Source organism: Falco peregrinus, chromosome 8 (genome assembly GCF_023634155.1).
Source record: "Falco peregrinus isolate bFalPer1 chromosome 8, bFalPer1.pri, whole genome shotgun sequence".
Lineage (NCBI taxonomy): Eukaryota > Metazoa > Chordata > Aves > Falconiformes > Falconidae > Falco > Falco peregrinus.
In genome coordinates this window covers 64,961,952-64,980,822 of record NC_073728.1, presented here as the reverse complement: position 1 = coordinate 64,980,822, position 18,871 = coordinate 64,961,952, and the positions used below count along the sequence as shown (strand labels likewise).

General features: G+C 39.3%; 1 protein-coding gene across 1 annotated transcript in view; it reads right to left on the bottom strand.

The window, feature by feature from the left end:
• Positions 1–1,465: 1,465 nt before the first annotated feature.
• LARS1 (leucyl-tRNA synthetase 1) overlaps positions 1,466–18,871 on the bottom strand; it is a 32,911-nt gene continuing 15,505 nt past the window's right edge. Inside the window, exons 19-32 of the mRNA XM_055811828.1 lie at positions 18,282–18,420; positions 15,940–16,152; positions 14,479–14,536; positions 13,521–13,584; positions 12,729–12,912; positions 12,408–12,498; positions 11,419–11,559; positions 10,723–10,863; positions 10,518–10,628; positions 9,553–9,663; positions 7,333–7,437; positions 5,419–5,514; positions 4,384–4,516; positions 1,466–1,867 (exon numbers count right to left, since the gene is read on the bottom strand). Of these exons, the coding sequence (XP_055667803.1) occupies positions 1,662–1,867; positions 4,384–4,516; positions 5,419–5,514; positions 7,333–7,437; positions 9,553–9,663; positions 10,518–10,628; positions 10,723–10,863; positions 11,419–11,559; positions 12,408–12,498; positions 12,729–12,912; positions 13,521–13,584; positions 14,479–14,536; positions 15,940–16,152; positions 18,282–18,420 (1,793 nt within the window). The 3' untranslated portion in view covers positions 1,466–1,661. The remainder of the gene's footprint in view (positions 1,868–4,383; positions 4,517–5,418; positions 5,515–7,332; positions 7,438–9,552; positions 9,664–10,517; positions 10,629–10,722; positions 10,864–11,418; positions 11,560–12,407; positions 12,499–12,728; positions 12,913–13,520; positions 13,585–14,478; positions 14,537–15,939; positions 16,153–18,281; positions 18,421–18,871) is intronic.

The window sequence follows — 18,871 nt, the reverse complement described above, 5'->3', positions numbered from 1 at the left end:
TGGGTGTGAAACACCACATACTGAACAGGAAAATGGAGTTCTCAAGGGCACATACCAGAGCAGCACTAGCACAGGCATCTCACCATCACGCTCCAAACACCTAATGAAGACAGCCACATATGAGAAGTGGCACCAAATATTTGTGCTGGGGTTTATTTTTCCAATTCAGAAGGGAAGTCACTCAGACTACGCAAAAGTAAGTCTTCAGCAAAGAACCAAGTCCCGGCTGCGGTGGTGAAGGGTCCCCACGGCCATGCTGCACCCAGGGCTCTTCTCCCCCAAGGCTCCACTCAGAAGGCACCACCAGCTGCCCACCCAGAAGTCCAGTGCACAGAGGGAGCAGCTCTTCTCAACCAGCAAGCAGATACCTCTGCCCATCACAGGCGTTCCCCTTGCCCACTGGTATTCCAGCAATTTAAAAGGCCCATCAGGATTGGGGCTGGCAAAGGTTGGGGTTTTTTTCCCCCAAGACCCTGCAGCAGCAGGAATATTTAGGTCAGCCTTTTAACTTGCCGAACCCCAGTGCCCAGGGACTGCCTTAAGACTATGGAATCACCCTTTTTCTCTTGACAAGCAAACCTTTTTAGAGAACCACATGAGTATTTGCTTAGCGGGACCAGGGAGAAGCAACAGCGACAGAAAACTCATATTGCGTCTGTGTAACCACAAACAAAACCTGCCTTTACAAAGGAATAATAAAGGGAGGGGCAGAAAACAGCACACTCAGCAGTGCTGGCACTCTCAGTATGGCAGTCTTGGGCTCTTGCACTGCTCTTTCCTCCCACACTGCAACATATTATTAGAGGAAGTTCAAGTGTTAAACTACATGGAGCGTAAAGAATTGTGAAACTGCCAAAGTGCAATGGTGCAGAACAAAGTGTGCTGTTTGTCACCAGCCACCTCCATGCATTTGCAGACAGAAGTCCTGAAGCTGTATGTGATGATTCATAAATCAAAAGGAAAAAAGCAGCCTGCGATAGCCCTGAAATTACCAAAAAAATATCAGTTTTAAAAAATCTATGAAAAGAACACTTAACCTTTCTCCTTAAAACAGATCTACGAATAGTTTTACAAAAGAATAAGAAAGGAAAAGTCAGTCTTTTAACAGTGTTTGCTACAGGCACTCCTGTTTCAAGAGCTGGGAAGCACAGAACTTTCCTTTCTAACTCTTGCTTAAGAGTTTGTCAGCATCAAATTACTTCTGAACTGCTAGTTCGTGTAAAAATGGTGTTCAGTCACCTGGGTCATTGAAAAGTAAAACACAGAAGTGTGCAAGCATCTTTTTCCCCTCTATTACAGGAGATTTACAACCAGTTTCTCTACCCAGATCCTAGCCTATTTAGGAGGGAGAGTAACTGAGCGTCATATTCTAGTTTGCTTCAGAAAACACTGGTTCAGCTGAAAAGGAAGATTTGCCAAGTTAACAGTCAGGAAAACTGTTTCTTTTCAAGACAAGCCAAAGGGCCAGAGGAAAATAATTTTATTATATCCACGTTTAAAAGAGTAGGGGTGAATTTGCATGCAAAATTAAGGTGTTTTGGGTGGTTTGTTTTTTGTTGTTTTTAAATAGAACAAATTCTCATCTTTGTTCATTACAGATGCTTTCAAAATCACTCTATGAGTTGTCTCACTGCCAGGTATCAAGCCAGCTACATTCCAGTTTAATGAACTAGATAAACAATTGTGTCACCAATGTCCTTTTTCAGACCATTCTCAGTAATGTGAACATGTTTCTTTTCCAGGTTGATGTGGAAGATAGCTTGCTCCAGAATAGGCGTTTTCTCTGCTGCTTCTTTGCCAAGGACTGGAACACGGCGGGGCCCAAGCACAGGATCATCAAACCTCATCAGCTTCACTTTAGAGACATCTGCAGTAAAGAGACTGGCTAATTAGGCTACGGGATCTACACACAAGCGCTAATATCAACTGAATTAATCAAAGCAATGCTTAATACTTGGCACTTCTATACCTGCTCCAAGGAAATACATTCTCTCAGGAATAACACTTATGTTAAGACTTACACCAGCTACAAAGATGTCATTCAGTGGTTATGCAGCAAGTTACCAGCAGAAATGGGAATAAAACACATAGAAACACCAACTCCCAGCACCACACCCTAAGCACTAAATTTGCCTTATCAGGCTTTGGAACAGTTATGAGTAACTGAACAGTTATAGTAGCATTTTCTGAGGAACTCATTTCAGAGACTGACAGAAAGAAGGTGAGATGTTTTAAATACAATTCCCTGTTAAAATGCACACTAGTAAAAGACTACTAAGCAGACCAAGAAAAAAGCTCTAGGAAGCCTGGGATCTTTCAGCCAAGCCTTCCTCCAGGTACAACCTTCCAGCCCTTGTGCACCGACAGAACAGTGACACCTCCTGGAAAAGGCAGAGTGACAATGTGGCTATTTAACCTCACTTGCTTTCAATCATTTCTAAATACTCACCTAGCAGAAGGCTAGCACCTATGCATACACATCTACTGTGTAAACCATGCACTTCCCCCCTGCCTGTATTTTACTACGTACTTTATCATATATTCCTCTCTGTATGCACCATCATCAGTATGTAGTTGTCTTTGTTCTACAGATAAACATTAATATAAATACAAGCTGTTGAAAGATACTGAAAGAAATAATTCCTCTCCTGTCACAAGCTTTTGGATGAGGTCCAGTTTTCCCTTTATACCCAAGCTCACAGTGCTTCAGATTTGTTTTATTTTTAATTCCCATATCCTTCAACAAAAACACAGCTGCTGTTCCTTTAAGAAAGCTATTTTCATTCATTACAATGGCCAGAAACTTAATGCTTGTTTCAACAACATCTGACATGAAATTTTATCACACTACCCTGTGGTTTCCTAAAATATCTTTCCAAGCAGGTGGATAAGTGAGGAATACTGAAATTATCAATATGTAGGCCAGAAAAAACATTGCTTATTTCCAAGAAAAAAATCAAGGAAAAGCACCCGCCCTGAAATATTGCTACCTGCAAAGACCACAAAGACTGTTGAGATACCACAAACATTTAAACTGATCATAGCGGTACTAAGAGGCAGCTTTTATTCCAACTGCAACATGGCAAGAAACAGGAAAGCGCAAAGATTTTCAGTGCCACACAATGAGACTGTGACAAAGATGAAAACCACCTCTCCTCTTCTGTCTTGTCACTGCACATCACCCCAAGAACCTAATGTGGCAGCAGAAGAGCCCTTCATAATGCTGCTAGACAGAAAGCTATTCAGAAAGCAAACAAGCAAGAGGAGGCAAAGTCATTATTGGCAGCAGTCAGGATTTTCACCCCAAAAAAGGGACCTCGACAGAGTTGGGGTTTTCCCCACCACATGGGGGGGAAAACTCAGGAACACCAGCCACTTCAGAGCACTCAACATGCTCTATGTAGCAAAAGCAGCACCCCTAAGCTCTGCCTGAAGACCTTTGTCGGAGCCATCGCTGCACCACCACCGAAACACCAGCTTCTGTTAAGCAAGCAGTGATGACACTGTCAGACATGGCAGCAAGTTCTGCCCCCTGGCCACTCCAGCCTGGGTCTCCACTACTGGCAACCAGCCAGCACCAAGGGACTGGACAGGCAGCGTTACAATGGCTTAAATGCAAAGTCAGTCCGCAGGTGAGGATTAATACTTTCACACTGGAATACACTATTGCCCAAGGACTGAGCACTTTCAGAGACATTCTTCCAGTACTTACTGTGTCTCTTAAGACTGCAGAATTCTATGTTTAACAACAGCTCAAATAAAGTATTAGCACATAAAGAATACAGGAGTAGAGAGGGAAGAAATGGCTCAGAGGACAGAAAAAGAGTATTGAACTCATTCCTACAGAGGTTGCTAGTTTGAGTTTGGCATAAACAATGGTAATTAATAGGCCATTGAACAATTCTTCAGTAATACCACTTTTAAGTGAACAGACCATTTTCCACTATGAATTGAGACTGAAATTATTAGAAGCCAACATAGCACTGATAAATTCACCTTCGGCTAAACAGAATCTAGTAATTTATTTTATTTCCATCCTTGAGGTCCAAAATAGAAGTGGCAGAAGCTGCCTATAACCAGTTACGGGACTAACCCTTTTTCTTGTAAATTCAAAGCACAAGCTGAAATATCATCCATATTCACCTCTGGCTGAAGCTAGGTTTTTGTGTACCAGTGGCAGAACGAAAGATTAATGAGGAAAACGCATAGCAAAACCTGCTTATTTGCATGTTATCTCTTTTCTTGTTCACTCAGACCCAAAACTTCTTGCTCTTTCCTAAGCATCTATTACAGCAGCACAAACTTCATCAGCTGTTTCCAATTCTCATGGAAATGTTAATCTAATCAGTATGTGACAGCTGTACATCTGTGCTAGTACTGTACCTTTGATCCCTCTGTCCATCTTCATTAAGCGCCTGATCACTGTCTCTCTGCTGTCTCCTTGCCTGATTTCAATTTTTGTAGAGAAGTGGCCATTTGATGGTTGAGGGTTCACCAAAAATACAGACACACTGGGCTGTAAAAAAGTTAATACAAATGTTAAAGGAGAACCTGTACTTGTGATCCAAGCCTCGGAGGAAACGTGAAACTAAAAGAAATATACATCATCTATCACCAAATATTCTGGATGGATAAACTTCATTTAGAAACACTGACTGCCAGTGGCAGAATGCAAGCAGTCCCCCAACTCTAAAATATAAGCCAGAGTATGCACAAGTTTTTAGGATATACTTAGGGAAATCAATGCATTTTTTTACTGTTAAATGTCTTAGAGCTAGAAATATTCACACGTGATACCACTATTGTAGAGTTTCACTGATCTTACACATTACTCACTAATCCTTCCAAGAACACAGCTGTAGAAAAACTTCTGAAAGGCTTTATTTTTATGCAACTGAATGGAATTTATTAGACCATTATGGACTAATGGCTAAGCACAGAATGTTATTAAAAAACACTTTGGGATTCAAGAAACAAGTAATACAAACTTTCACATAGTTTCACTTATACTTGCCATACTTGCACAAGACCGTCTCAATTCTCTATTTTTGGCCTGTGTTCTACCTTATCTAAACAGCAGTCATTGAGGCATATGGCTGAAATGAAGTAGTATAACAGTATGTGAATGTTAGGTCACCTGTTTTTAGCAGTCTTCAGGACAAAGCATTAAATTGTGCTGACTGGACGAGCCTTAAAGCTAAGGTACAACCATAGTCACATTTAGGGCTCTATACAGAGGAAGGAAAAAAGCACAATTGCTTCAGGAAATGTTTCTTGTTTCGAAGGGGTGTGGGGTCAAAGGCAAAATAAATACAACGTTCATGTCTGATTAAAGTCTTAAATGCCATATTTGCTTTTATCTGGGTTTTTTTTGAAATCCAGCTTTCAGACTTCCAGTATCTGAATTGCTGATTTTACCTCAGTTCTGAATGTAGAAAATGGTTTTCCAGGACAGCAGTCCTCTTTTATTTTATCTTCTGCTTCAGAAGCAAACTTCACTTCAATGTGATCAAGCTGTAAAAAAGAAAAAAGGGGGATGAGGGAATAAACAGGAGTTCAGTTGTTTTAGAGGGAACAAGAGGAGTTAAGAACCAGGGCTATCAAACAACTGGTTGTACAGTAAAACAGAAAGTAAATATGCATTGGCATAAGGTAACAAAAGCACAACTGAAATCACAAAATATTGTTTGGAAGGGATCTCAGAGTCACCTCTTCCCTGCGTGGACTAGTGCCCCCGGGCAGCTCTGAGGACAGAGATCCAGCCCCTCTGGGAGGCCTGCTCAAAGGCTGGTCCTCACGTCCCATCTCACAAGCTGCAGCTCCAGCAGTACCTTCAGGTTTCTGTCCCTTGTTCGACTGGCAGCCCACCACCAAGACAGAGGTTGGCTTTATCATCTTTAACTCCCTAAGCTGCAGAAGGTTTCCCTGAAATCTTCCCCTCAGCCAGTCTCAACCAGCACACCTCCTTCAGCCTCTGGCTGTATGTCACTCACTCTAAGCTCCCCCCAGCCACCACAACTGCAAGTCCCCAAAGCCTTTCTGAACTGGGGATGTGGAGTGGGGGAGGACATGACACTGACACAGCCAAATTCAGGCTCAGCAGAGCAGAGTGGAGAGGGATGACTTCCCTTGACTTGCCAAATCATGTCCTTATATTGGTAACTCCTCCTAATGTAGGTTAACATGCAGCGTGGCTCCTTTGCGGTGACAGCACACTCGCGTGAAGTTTACATTACTCTTGACAACCCCAGGGTAACCCCAAAGTCCTTTGTAGCAGAGCTGATGGCCACCCAGCACCAACATACAGAAATACAGGGTAATTCTGCCCTGGTACAGAACTTGGCAGGTCCTGTTAAACTACAGGAGATTTGACAGCCCAGTTCTCTAGTTTCTCTAGACTCTCCCACATGAAAGAGACACTGTTTAAACAGATCAGCTGTTTAACTGCTCCCTCCCCAGTTCAGTGGGTTTTGCAGATTTACAAACATTTTAAAATAAAAGTTGTTGCTCACTCTTGACTGTAATATGGGACAAGTCCAATAAAGCCACATTTGTTTCATACTGTACAGGTTACAAAATGAAGTGTTGCGACATATATACACACACACTGCAAATTCTTGAAAGAAATTCCTAAAACAGTTGCTTTTGGTTGGGTTTTTTTGGTTGTTCTTGGGTTTTGGTTCTTTTTCTTTTTTTTTTTTTTTAAACATAATCTACCTGAGCTATCCCCTCATCAACATATTACCTATTGAACTAAATTCTGATTAGCATATGAACCAGCATAACTGCTACTAGATTGGCATCCATTTTACTACATGCCATAGTTTTAAAAGCCCTGCCCAGAACCTGCTCCTTGAAGAGGGCAACGCGATCTGCTGCAGTTAATGTGTCGTTGTAAGAGTCCAAGGATACAAGGCTAGGGACTCTGATCATTCTTGCTAATAATGCCTTGAAACATCTCCTTCTCATTTCTTCAGCTAAAAAAAGTAAGATACTGGTTGGGTCAGAGGAAAATGTCTCTTTAAAAGCATCACTGGACTTTGCTGTTACAGATAAAACCAGCACTGCACTAAAAGCCACCTCTGTTCTGTGGGAAGATGTTTGTATACTACACACCTACCACTGTGTCTCGAGCCTGTATTTAACAGATTTATATACCTATAGTTGACAAATTTAAACAGCAAGATTGAAATACAGAAAGTTGATTAAAAAATATTACTTGAGCAACATAGACTCAGAAGTCAATGTAAATAGGTTTAGAGCTTCAGGAAAGGCAGTCCTCCAGCTACCCCAATAAAAAACAAGTAACGAATATGCCAAGAATGTACCAACCTCCAGAGAATTTGTCAAATAGACAATATTCTCCACGAGCACTGCACGTTCATCAAATTCCAGTTCCAGATTAAGAACACGTGAACCATTCTTCTCCAGATTTTCCTGTCAGAGGAAAAAAAAAAATTAAAACCCTCTAAACACTGCAAGTAAAATGACACTTCAAAATGGCAAACTATCTACATTAGTCATTAAAAGAATAGGCTTTTGAATATGAGAGCTCTCTGCTGGCACAACATGCTAACGTAAGAGCAATAATTTTCTTGTAACAGGGTTTCTTCTACAGGGAGTAAGTGACACTGATGGGAGGAGTAAGAGCAATTAGAACATATTTTTAATAGAGAATTGGAAAGGTGTTTGACATTCACAGTTATTTATAATCCCTACTTAATGTGCAGGTTGAGAATTCACAAAATAAGTCAGCATTTCAGTGGTATTTCACAGCAGGAAATTCAGTCTTATGACCTAGTTTAAAATAAAGGACAAGCATACAACAACTGGACATGTTCACAGCAGTCATAAAACAAGTTCTCTGCAGGGAAATAACAACTACTTTATATGTTAACATAAAAGGAACTTAATTAGTCCAGAAAGCCAACAGCAACAGTCACAAGAGACAGAGTATTAAAGGCAATATAAAAAACCACGTTAATTTTTTTTTTTAACACTAAAACAGAACTTCCTCTTCAGAATTTAATCTGTCCCTTTCTTGCTTTCATATGCTGAGCCAGCTGTCTCCTTTAAAGATCTGCTTTGTCAGACTCAGCATGGTTGGGGTTTCCTCGCTTCCTTGTCAGTTTAATGTGAAAGATTCCCTACATTAACACTGAATTGCTTCCCTTTGTAAATCATGAAGTTTCTTCTACATTTAAGCCTTCCTTTCACGAATAGGAAGCGCAAGCAGAATTGCTCCTCATACACTAGAATTGCTGAATAACTGGTTTCAGAGAAAAACATACTGATCCAGGGAGTTTCAGCTCAGATGTTTCTGTCTTTATGTGAAATTGCTTGCTGCTCTTTACAAGTGAAAGGATTGATTATCGAGTAAGCCTCAGCATGCCAACCCATTCCCTGTGTGCACCAGCATCACTACTATTGCCAGACTAAGGACATCAAAAAACAGGGATGTTTCAGACCTAACACTTGTAGGACTGAAAGCTTGTCTGACCTTTTACAACTGCATCAGTTGATCTAACACATCACTACATCTCGTTACAAACTTTAACAGGAAGCTTCATAGCCCATTTGTGCTCTGCTCCTCTGAAGGCTTCTGAGCTACCATGAAAAGGAAGAACTAGAATAACCCTAGAGAGAAGGCAAAAGAGCACCTCCATTTATAAAATATGACAGAGCCTACAAACAGAAGACAAATTTTAAAAATCAAGCTAAAGCTTAAGGAGAAAAAGTAGTATTTTTACACTTATTAAGATTTTTTTCCATTACTAATCCCTCTCAACTTCCACAGACTACGAGTAGAAGTCAAAAAGGTTTTAAATTCTGCTCTGCCCACCTTATTTTTTTATTTAAAATTTTGCTTATATTATACTTCTTGGACCTTCCTAATTGCTGCATTGAATTTTTATGTGCAACACTAAGCACAAAAGTTTCTTCCAAAAAAAAAATAGGCTTGCATGACTCTGGGAAAATAATAATGAAATATCACGGTATTAGTGATAAAACCACATGAATGATACACAAAATTCGTAATTCCATTCAGGGCTCAGAACAGTCCTTTTAAACTCCCTTAACAGTAGTGCAATTAATTATCTCTAGCATTGCTCTTAACTTTCAAATGCTAAGCATTCTTACATTTCCAGACGAACACCTTATGCTCATATCAGCATGAAAAGCTGGAAAAGGCAAATATTCATTTCAAATGCAGAGCAATCCACATGTATTTGAAGCGCAGATTATATAACCTGCAAAATACACAAACTACTGAGCCTCAACCAGACCATCAGTTCACCTGGGCTCATTCACGTAGACACATTTTTATTATACCTTTCTTCCAGAGATGTCAAAGAAGTTTATAAACAAAAACATGAAGAAACCAAATAAGCAAGGGCCAAGATACAGACTGAAGTCAAATGTTACTAGGAGATCCAGGAATGCAATAAAAACACCACCACCCACGCATCAAGTTACAGATTGTTGCCTTTGTCTAACATATTTCATTCACAGAAGCTTTTTCTACACAAGAACCATCCCTCTGACACCTACCTTAATCATGGCAACAAAAGGCATAACCTTCTTTGTATATTTCTTCAGCTCTGGCAAAGCATTAAGCTCACTGGCAATTACTTTATTATCTGGCAGTTGACCTCCACCAACCTAAACATTGAAGAACATCCATTAAAAAGTATAGGTATCATTAAAAAACCTTGCCCTTTAATATCACATAGCCTTTGTGCTTTCCCATAAATACCAGGCAAGGTTTGCCATCATCATTGATTCCACATAAAATTATTTTCTCATCCCTTTGAAATGTCAGGCCAAACGGCAGATTTTAACATGGATTCAGGAGGAAGCCTACGGAATGCCAAAACTTTAATACCCCAAAAACAAACACATATTCGTCATGTGAAATTTATCTCAATACCACAATTTGGAATAGTCACACCTCTCTAATCTGTCAGCTACTATAATGTTTGCTCAAGCTGAGAAGGCTGAAGAATCAAGAAAAAGGCCAAAAGCCACTCTCATCAGTTTCTTCGTGTCAGAAGCAGATTTTTCTGCTTTTGGAAAAGCTTATTTCTTCTACTTATGACCGATGTATTCCATTTCAGTGTATTTCTTGTAACTTCACTGGATCGTACACACCTATTCAAGGACCAAAACAATGCTTCTAAGCCCCCCTGCATAGCAGGGCAGCATTAATCTGTCAGTCAACAACGCTTCCTCAGAAATATACTTGGGAAAAAAAGAGTAGTTTAAAAATTAATGACTTAAATGAAAAAAATAACAGAACACATGCCATTTTTTCCTCAGATTGTAAAAACCAATGAAATCATACTGTCAAATCAATGACATTCCTTAGGACATTCTTATTAAGCACCAAAATCTATTGCACAGTTGTGAAAGCATAAATATTAAAAGTATCTTGCTTATAAGCTTTTTACAGATAGAAAAGGAAAGAGCCCACAAAAAAGCAGATAAGCAGCACAAAAACATAGAAGGATGACCACCTGATAGTGCTTGTGCAGAACTGATAAGGTGATGTGTTGCCAAGGCGGGTAGCTCTTTGCCACATAGATGGTACAGTGAGAAGGCTTCTGGGAAGGTTCTTTAGTACCTTTCTAAAGAAACAAAAAAAAAAATTAGGAAGGGATCCTGAGGCAATACAGAATTATCAAGTATGCACACTTAAAAAGATGACCTAGCACACTTCACCTTTCCTTTCACAGGTGCCATGTAGTTCTTGAGATGGAGTCGGAGGTCATGAGCTGCTTCCATAAGGTACTGAGAAGAGCGAATTAATACCTCATCTACAGGACCTGCTATCGGCCATGAGGCTCTCATGATGGAATCGGGCTTTGAAGAAAGGAAGATATGACATGCACCAAGATGAAAACACACTAGTACCTGGTGGGTTTTCAACCTGTTATAGCTTGAGTGGAAACTGGAGTTTAGACAGTTTGAATCTCATTGAGCACCCACCTATAACTAGGCTGTAAAGGAATAAGTGTACAGCCAACAAGCATTTATCTGCAAGTGTGTTAAGGACTATACAATTACACATGCCATATAGCTACATAATCTCATCTACAAGCACAAGGCACTTGGAAAAAAAAACAACCCTAAGTTTCATGCACAAGCATAGAAATATGGCACCATTTGGTTTATTTTAGGTCACCTCTTGGTCAGTAGACAACCAAAACACTTGTATTAAAGTCACATGTATCATCACAACAGACCAACTCTGTACGTTCACTGTCCTACGCATAACAAGCTATTATGACTCTTCATATTATAAGACATGCTTCTTCTACTTCCATATGTAAGACATCTGTAAGCCTGATACGAGCCTTACTAAAAATCAGTAGAAGTTCAGATCCAAATCAAATGACAGAACTGAATCATTAGTACCTTTCCCAGCAGTGACCAGATGTGCTCACATAAGTGCGGACAGATAGGAGCCAACAGCAGAGTCTGAACTTCAATAAAGTGAAACACCAACTCTCTGTGCATTCCTTCTATCGCCAGCTCACGGTATTTATCTTTTGCTGCCTGAAACACAGCCAATGCAACCATCATTAACACACTCCAACTGCCATGGAGAAACACTTAGAAGAACACACACACAATTTTTCTTCTAATACACCTTTAGAATGTAAGCAGCTTGGAACTCAATAAATAGATTATTTCAAGAACTGTATTTTCCTGAAGTACCTGAGTGTGAATCTGTCAGTTGGTCATTTGACTTTTGCATTAATATGGTACTTTCTAAAAGCATTTATTGGCACAGACATAAAAGACAAAAATAACCACAACTGTTTATCAGGTGCTATCATCCCAAATAGCTTGCATGAAGATACTAATAATTATTAATAAAAAGGCAGTGAATATGATCTATCATTATAACTCAGCCCACTTAATCATATTCCTGAATATCATAAAAGAGCCACATAAAGGAGTCTCTATAATTCATTAAGTGAAGTAGCATGGTTCAGCAGACACTCCAGAGACATGGTTTATGGAATATACCAAAAAGTACTCCGCTTTAAAACAATTTTGTTGATACATTATCTGGATTTCTGATTAAGAATTCCTTATTACAAAGGAGCTAAAGAAAGGAAACAATTTTTAATAATGTCTTTTTTTTAAGCAGCTTTTTGGTCATATTAGATAGCAGGACTATTTGCAGCATCACAGTTGTATTCCTCTGGACATTTGTAAAATGACTCAAGACTACCTTTTCATTTTAGATTTATTCCATTAAAGTACTCATTTCTTGGCACAATTCTGATGCCAATTCAGCTGTGTAACTAACCATCACAGACATCAGGATCAAGAGAAATCCACAAAGTAACAAACACTAAGTGTTAGTTTCTTACACCTGAAAAAAGACCTCCCACCTGAAATTCAAAGAAGCAAGTTTTCAGAGCTTCTTTAAACATCATCCGCTCATAATTTTGGTCTGTCTTCATTATGCCTGCATTCATTTCACTAGGGAGGATGGGGAAACGAAAACATCAGTATTGCATAGTCTGCCCCACATAATGGCAACACTGTAAAAACAACACTATCAATGTCAACAGTGCAGCACAATCCCATAACCTATTCTGTAATGTGTTTTGTAAAATTCATTAATTTGTAGGGAAAAAGATAACTTCAGAGATGCTCTTTGCAAGGAAAAAAAAATGGACCAAACTGTATTATTAGCCTTTGTACAGTACCTGGCAAAGACTCTGTCATTGAAGGTGTCGGCAGGACCACTTCTCAGACTGTCTCTGTTGGCAATCATCTCCTTTACCCACTCCACCCATGTGTAAAGACGAAGAATGCCAGCATCTGCCATAGCTTCCACAAAGTTGGCATCTTCAACAGTGTCTCCAGCATCAGCCAAGGCTAAACGCATGCCTGAAAGAAACTGGATCAGCTGACATGGCTGGCATGCAATTAGCTGGTAGATATAGATACAGAAGGCATGGGACTCAGAATGAAGTGTTAATTGTAATTCATTATGAACTAGTAAAATGCAAAGTGAATTTACAAACTGCCTGGCCAACTAGAGAGAGATGTCTCAAAGAGTACACTTTATCCAGGAGAGGTACACTGCCCTCCTTAGTAAGGAAAACAGACAGACACCAAGAACCAGGAGACTAGCACAGTCACTGTCCAAAAAACAAGGTCATGCAAGAGGGAACACAAGTGTGCATGTATACACACCATGTGCATCAACAGTACATGTCTTATGGTTTGATCTCTTAAATTAACGTGGAAGAATGAGACAGGCACCCTCTAGAAAGTCTCAACACCAGTACCAGTTCCAGGTTGAAATATGTGTTGTGCTAACATGCTTCCTAGTTTTCTAACTAGAGTTTAGCTTTTCAAACAAGAACAGGTGGTAAGCAGTAGATTTATTGCATTCCATACTCCAATAAACCCATGGCTCCTCCGAGAGTAAAACACTAATTTTAGTCATTCTGGCACAACTGAAAACCAGATGTAGGTCAGAACATACTTACCATCTGCAGAAAACTTGTCAACAGCTTGAGTTAGGGTAAGAAAGTTGCCTGTAGATTTAGACATCTGAAAAAAAAAAACCAACCAGAAAGAGTCTCACACATCCATTTTGTTGTTCAGTAATTAAGACAGATGCAACAAGAGTTTGGGCAAACCATTGAGAAAGTATTTGCTCATGAATCACAGCAAAAGCAATTTAGTAAATCTGAACTAGATGTCACAGCAAAAGCAGGCTAAATTTTGCAAGCACTTATTCAACTCCTGAATGTCGAACTTGTCTTGAGATTTGCACCAGTTGTTACTACTAAGGTCCATAAAAGCCACACCTGCAGGGAAGTGGCAGCTGCCTTCTGCATCATTTGGGTTCAACCCCAGACCTTGTCAGGCTTTGAAAAACAGGGCAACAGGTACCAAAATTTAATTCCAGGAATCACCTAATTTAAATACTACTTCAAAATTGGCATTTTCAGCTCATCCTGCATTGATTTTTCAAGACAGACTCTGGTGGGGGTTTTTTGATTCACATTAGACAGTCTCCAAGACCCAATTTCTATGTTCAGGCACTTCTAATTAAATTCAATTTCAGAACTCACACACATTAGCAAGTTATTGCCACAAACTTATCTCTCATTGTACCTACCCCAATGCTTGACAAAGCTAAAATTTAGTAAAACAAAAAATAAAATCATTCTATATTACCCTAAAACTTAATAGAAATGTACTGATATCTTTACTAAACTGGTGAAGATACACAAGAACTAACTTAAGAAAAGCATTACATAAAATTGGATGAGAGGCAGATCTTTGCTTCTGATGAATGGAAAACTGGAGGGCACCAATGAAGACACTAGAATTTTCACTGTTTCCTCCTCTTAAATTCTGAGAATTTTTCCAGTCTGGCTGGCAAGTGCCTATTTTGACAACCACCAAAGCCATCTCATACATGAAACCTCACTGTACCTTTTCAGAATTGAGAAGAAGATGTCCATTTGCTCTCACAGCTACTGGCCATTTCTCTCTGTTTCAAGACAAGATATAAAGCCTTTGGTAAAGCAAATACAATTTCTCTTTTAAAAAAAGAACAAAGATTTTACGTTCCAGTTTGGGATAAACACCTTAAGTGGAATCTTCAAAAAATACCTAGAGGGTGTCTTAAAATTAAGGAGTGTCTTTGAAGATGAAAAGAACTACAATGCAAGGACTAAGCGATTATCATTGCTGAAATGCAAAGCAGGGAGCACTGCACCTACAATTATACTTCATTTACCCCACCTCCCTCTATTCAGCTACATTTAATTTAAAGGCCAGTGACTGGCATTGCCCAACAGAACTTGATCGAGCTAGGTCCCACATATCTCTAATGGAGGAAGCAGACACCAAATTGCCCACGGTCATCTTTACTACACATCAGAAAACAGCTTTTCCTATATACAGTTTTATACAATGCTTAAACAGAGGTTGAAGGGAATGCAAACACAGCTTCTTCGTGCACAGAACTACATCTTTCTAAAAGCACCACGTGATCAACAAAGACTCTCAACCTGTATTGCAGTCCATGGCAATATATAAGTGTAGTTCTAACGATCCTTGAGAAGTAATTAAGACAACTTAATAATAACAGTGTAATTTAAAATCCCAGCGCAGGAATACAATTCCACACTGAAAAATCCATAGGAGGAGATATTTACAGAAGACATTTGACTCTTACAAAACAGGCCAATGAAAGCTGAAGTTAAAATTTGTTCTCTACTTTTGCACATTTGCTTTTTCAGGTGGCTACTTAACTGATCATTTCATGCTTGCATAGACAGCTAAAACAAATGCAAAATAGCATCAGGCACCACAATTCCAACAGTGGCTGCAATTGGATTTAGCTCTAGATGCTGCTGCTCAGTATTGTCTCCACTCCCAAAGGACAAAAAAAACCTGAAGATACACCAACGCTGTCTCAGTATGTTTTCACACGTATCCTCTAAAGAAACACCAAGCCAAGGTACTGTTTAGTTAGGACATATTAATCTTTAGGTTTGCTCTAGAGCTAATTGAAACTGCCAAGTCAATTATGCTGCGTGCTAGAATTTCAGTATTTAGAACACACAGGATTTCAGCAAGTCAACTAAAGTCATATTACACAGATTTCAGTTTTTCTTTAAATAATGTTTTAAAATTTGTACTTAAGAATCCTGCATCCTAAGATCTTCAAAGGATTCCTGAAAATAACTGGGGAAATAATAGTAGAAAGCATTCAATTTCAGTAACTTCTACTATAAACAACTGAAACAAAGCTGCAATATGGAAGAATGCATTTTCAACCTAATTCTGAATGTTGCACACTCCAAAAAAGCCATTAGCAAATGAACCAGAACTGCAAACTCCAGCTTTATCTCCTACACAACTATTTTGCATTATCTCCAAACTTACCTTTGATCTGACCACATAGCCACATGATTGTAGAGGTAGTATGACAGATGATTTGGAACAAGATCTTTGCCAGAAACTCTGAGATCCACGGGATACCAAAATTCAAACTCCTCCTTTAGCTTATCCAACTTTTCTTTTGGAATCTCTGTTTTAGGAAATGGAGCTGCCTTGAAGAAGATGTAATCCCAAACTTCTTTGCTCATTTGACATGCCCTGCACAGAATTAATCCCATACTGAGATGTCAGTAAAAGTTCGCTTACACTCCACAGAATTTTGTAGAAGACAGCTTAAAACTGTCGATTCATTCTCACAACACACTCCATTTGATAAGCAGAGCAAACACGGACGAAGAGTGCACAGGTACTTTGTCTAAGATCAGACGAGGGAGTCCAACATCAGTCACAAAATCAGAACCCAGAATTCCAGAATTGGTCAGGCCATGCCCTGCTTAAATTGCCCTTTGGTATTTCCTAATAAAGTATGAAGTCTTGCATAAAGTAATTAATAATGAAAGCATTATCTTGAATGTTCTGGGAACCTGATAATTTCTTTTCCAAATGCTGCCCCCACCCCACCGCCAGCACCACTTGTGACCTTAACTGAATACTGAAAACCTGTTACTAGCACATATGTTTCTCTGCCCTTCCTTGCACTGGGTCACAGCGCCATTCCTTCTGGCTTCCAGAAAAGTGAAAGAGCAGGAGTACAAGAGAGTTATTCTACAATTCAAAGTCACCTCCTACATGGAAAAATCCATGATCTTTTTCCACTTTGAATAGAATTAATCCATTCAAAATTAACATTTACTGTAAGACGTATTTTACCAATTACCAAAGATAGGATCCACAATTTTCAGTGAAAATACTGATGAGATGCAACTCAGACCCACAGTTCTGCAGCCACTAGCCTGCATTAAAAAAATATCCTTCTTGTTTCTACAGAGATTTTTATTCCTGGCCCTTCAGAATTTCTCTGGAGTCCACCAGATACTACCTGCACACATTTCAAATTAAGTAATTTCAAATCAAAGTTTACTATTTGTTAACATCTACTAAAGTGCTTTGGACTGTTAAATTATGCAGAGAGGAAGAGCATTATGGATCCAAAGCACTTCCAGCACATATTAAACAACTAGTTCAGATGACAGTCGATACCACCAGTCTAGAAAAAAGTCTTACATGCACCAGTTGGCTACTTTAGTTCTGGTAGTTACTGTTCTATGCTCTAAATGGTGTGCTGTGACTTAGCTTCTATGTTTGGTGCCAAAGATTGTTGTAACTGAATGATGACTGACATGATGTGCCATAAATCCCCTTTCACTTTACCTCACAGAGTAAGCCTCAGTAAAAAGTGTTTGCTAACACTGTAAGAAAGATGTTATCTGCTCACATAAGAGTATGCTCCAATTGTATATAGATCTCATGTCATTAAGTATAATTCAATGCTCAGGTTGCTCACTTCAAAGTTTGTTTCCAGATATGACTAGTACATAAGTAGCCTCTATAATTAAGAGAGATTTGAGCTAAAATGAAAGCCTTGCCAAGTCTTTCAGAACTATTTCTGTTTCTAAGAATTGTTACTTTGAAAATGTTTCTCAGATTAATTATAGTATCAAATAAGGTAAGTTCCAGTTCCAACGTGTAAACTACTCCAGAAAACAGCTCATAAAACATGCAGAAATAGAACATAAGATTCAAGGCAAGATTAAAGTGGTTTTTTTCCAATTCCAGATGAGTTGTACAATCTCATCTCTCTCACTGAAAGTTCACCACCTCTCCCACCCAAAAGGGCACAGAGCAGTCTTAGGTATTTTGGTACAAATGTCTTCTCCCTCTTACTTTAAGGGCTTCTACATAGGAGTTGTGCATAAAAGATCATTTTAAGTTTCTAAGACAGTTACCAACTTTTAATAGTGTCACAAAAACTAAGTGCTAATGTTGCTTGCTTTGAGCACTGAAGCATGCAACTTTTTATAGTTGCAAAGCAGTCTCCATTAGCAGAGACACTTCAGGAGCCACTGAAACCAATCACTCAAAAACACCTGGCAAGGACCATTTCAAAGCAAGTCAAACAACTACTAAAAAAGGTGATTTACTCTGCATATAGTTTGCTTTCAGGGACATTCCTCCTCTCTCTCCAGCCACGATACTCCTTTCTCTTTCTTTATTCCCTTTCTGTAGATTTGCTGTAACTTTGCTAACAGCAGGTTAAGTTTTAATAACAATGCTTTTTAAACACAAAAGCAAAGAAATCGGCCCCCTTGGCAAGTCTGTGTCAAGAGCAATTCAGGAGATAAGCATACCAAATTAAACAAGAAAATTTAACAGTTCGCTCTCCTCACCCGATGCCTAGAGGAGATTCTCCTTGGCCCCTCAGGTTGCCCCCCTGTAACAGATGAGCCACTGTGTAATAGGCCATGTAGATGGTTGAGTCGGAGAGAGATTCTATCAGCCACTGCTCATCCCAAGGCAACCGGGTACCTAAAAGAGACGCAAGCCAGGTATCGGTACAATCATAACACCCCTACTAACACGCATGACACTCGAGCATACCTAAGCAGTTTATGACTTTCAGTGGAACACAGATGCGCACACACGCGTGCGCAAGTACTCATGCTTATGCTTTTAAAAGTCCTTTTGTTAAAAATTCAACTCAGACATTTGAAAATTTTATTAAAAAATACTTGCTATTTCTCTAGTCAGCTTCTAAACAAACATATCGAACAAATTTCAGCTCATGATCATTTGCTGTGTATTCTAATGCAGTTATAACAGCTGTCCCATGTCACAAGCTACACGAGAGGAAGGCTAGCCAGAATGTAAGAACAACACCTGAGAAATGGTGTTAGTTTCTTCCTCTGAAGTCCCTTCCAAATCAACGGCCCAGGCAAAAAGCTACAGAGATGCCACACAACACCACTGTAGTAATGCA